General features: G+C 40.5%; 1 protein-coding gene across 1 annotated transcript in view; it reads left to right on the plus strand.

The window, feature by feature from the left end:
• Positions 1–483: 483 nt before the first annotated feature.
• LOC101861317 (neurogenic locus Notch protein) overlaps positions 484–2446 on the plus strand; it is a gene marked incomplete at its 5' end in the record, with an annotated part of 25206 nt that continues 23243 nt past the window's right edge. Inside the window, 1 exon segment of the mRNA XM_035972351.1 lies at positions 484–679. Coding sequence (XP_035828244.1) covers positions 484–679 — 196 coding nt within the window.

A 2446-nucleotide genomic window follows, 5' to 3' on the forward strand; every position in this document is an offset into this window, starting at 1 on the left:
GGGTGGTCTTCTCAAAGTGTGGGTGGTTGACGGGTGCTCTGGTGTGGTTTGTTCCTTCTTTCACATCAACATCTATCATCTTTATCTCCCCTCCTCCTTTTTGTGTGTGTCTGTTACCCCCTTATAACATCTTGTAACACCTCTAATCTTCGGCATTTATATAACCTTATCGTGCTGCGAGTTTTGTAAAACACTTGCTATAAAAGAATGTTTTAAAAAAGATAACACATGTGATTATCGGTCGTAGCATGAATGCAGTCGAGATAGGATGCATAAACCCCTCTTTTTCTTTGTGTTAAGTTAGTATTCTTCTCGTAGTTCTTGCTTCCTGTCAAACGTCTATCGTTGCTATATCTCCTCCTTTTTTTCTTTGAACACTATCCTCTAATAAAACCTCTAATCTTCAGCACTCCTATGACCTAATTGTCTTTCGGGTGCTATAAAACTCGTCGCTAAAACGAATACTTAAACTCATGGCGCCAGGTACCCACTGTGAGCAGGACATTGACGACTGCGACCCCAACCCTTGCCACAACGAAGGGGTCTGCACGGACAAGGTCAACGACTTCCACTGCACATGCCCGCTAGGCTACAACGACAAGCGCTGCATGTCAGACGTGGACGAGTGTGAGTCGAACCCGTGTGTCAACGGCGGCCGATGCATCGACGGCTACAACAGGTGAGAAAAGATGTCGTGGAAACCAAGAGAAAAAGGAGAAGAAGAAAGAAAAAATCCCTACCCCTTCTAACCTCCCCAATTTAAACATTAAAAAAAAAAACTGTTTAAAATAAATATGATTGTATAAATATTGTAGCAATGTTAAATAAATTATATGAAATTACACATCAGTCACGTGTGAACAATTTGGAAACTAACCAAAACAAACAAAGAAAAAACCACCACAAACTCTTACCCCTTCCAACCTCAACCAATTTTTTTTTTTACACTATTCAATACAAATATGATAGTATTAATAGTACGAATATAGTATCAACCTGATATAATTTATATTTAATTGTACTTAATTGCACCTGTTGGGAAATTTGGATTACTGTGGCAAACTTACATACATGATAAATACATAATATATTTAAACTCACAAATATTGTACATACAAAGAATACCAATCACACAATGTGATGTAGTGATATAATGCAGGCTACTTCAGAAATGTAAAAAGCGTGCCAAATTCTGTGAGGGCCTCAGGGATTGCTAAAAGATGATTTAGAAACAAAAATTACTTTGGGGAAATTTGTCCAAGAATGCCGAGGTGTAGACGGCCAGGGGAAGTAACCTGGAATGGTGAAGTTGTGCTAGAAGTTGATGCTCTTGATCATTACGGAAAGCCGCTCCTTTTTTTAGATGTAGTACGGTACTTCATTGGTCAAACTACAGTTGAACCTGCTCTGACGGCCAGGGTACATAACCAGAAGATTTACATGTCCTGTTGATTTCTCTGTGTGTGTATGCTAAATGTATCGTCTAGATGTGGGGGAAAAAAATTAATTTCTAAATTTTGCTCCTCCTTCCCCTTCTCCCCTTCCCTTTCTCCCCTCCCCCTTCTCTCTCACCTCCTTCTTCTCTCCCCTCCTCCCCCTCGTCCCTTCTCCCTCCCTTCTCTCTCTCTCTCTCTCTCTCTCTCTCTCTCTCTCTCTCTCTCTCTCTCTCTCTCTCTCTCTCCCTCTCTTTCTCTTTCTTTATCTCTTCTGTACATTCCGTTCACTCTGTGTGTCTGTGAACAGTGTGCACGTGAGTGAGTGTGTATATATAAGTGTGTGTGTGTGTGTGTGCGTGTGTGTGTGTGTGTATGTATGTATGTATGTATGTATGTATGTATGTATGTATGTATGTATGTATGTAGGTATGTAGGTATGTAGGTATGTAGATATGTAAGTATGTAGGTATGTAGGTATGTAGGTATGTATGTATGTAGGTATGTATGTACGTATGTATGTATGTACGTATGTACGTATATGTGAATGTGTGTGTACTCCTTCCCCTCCCTCTATTCTCCCTTATGCCCGAACTCGGTCCTTCCAGATATAATCAATTAATGCTCTTTGTTTTACTTCTCTCCCGTTCTTTTCCTTTATCGCCTCCCTTATGCCCTTTTCACCCTATCTCACTATCTGTCTGCATCTCTTTATCGTCGAAGAGGTTTTTTTTCATATTGGTTTTTCCCCGTCTTTCTCTTCCTCATGAGACATTATTAAAGGTTTCTAACTCCCTTCCCACCCCCCTCCCCCTCCCCCTTCTTTATTCTGGTGGGAACAACAAAACTCCCTGCCAGCCGGGTTCAAGAAACCTATAAACAGAGCAATGATGCTTCCTGATTTTGTTCTTCCTTAACAGAGAAACGTACAGATGATAAATATCCCCCCTCCCCAAAGAAAACAACACACCAAGAAACAAACAAAGAAATAAATAGTTACCAAAAATGCCCCC

Source organism: Aplysia californica, unplaced genomic scaffold, assembly GCF_000002075.1.
Source record: "Aplysia californica isolate F4 #8 unplaced genomic scaffold, AplCal3.0 scaffold00660, whole genome shotgun sequence".
Taxonomy (NCBI): Eukaryota; Metazoa; Mollusca; class Gastropoda; order Aplysiida; family Aplysiidae; genus Aplysia; species Aplysia californica.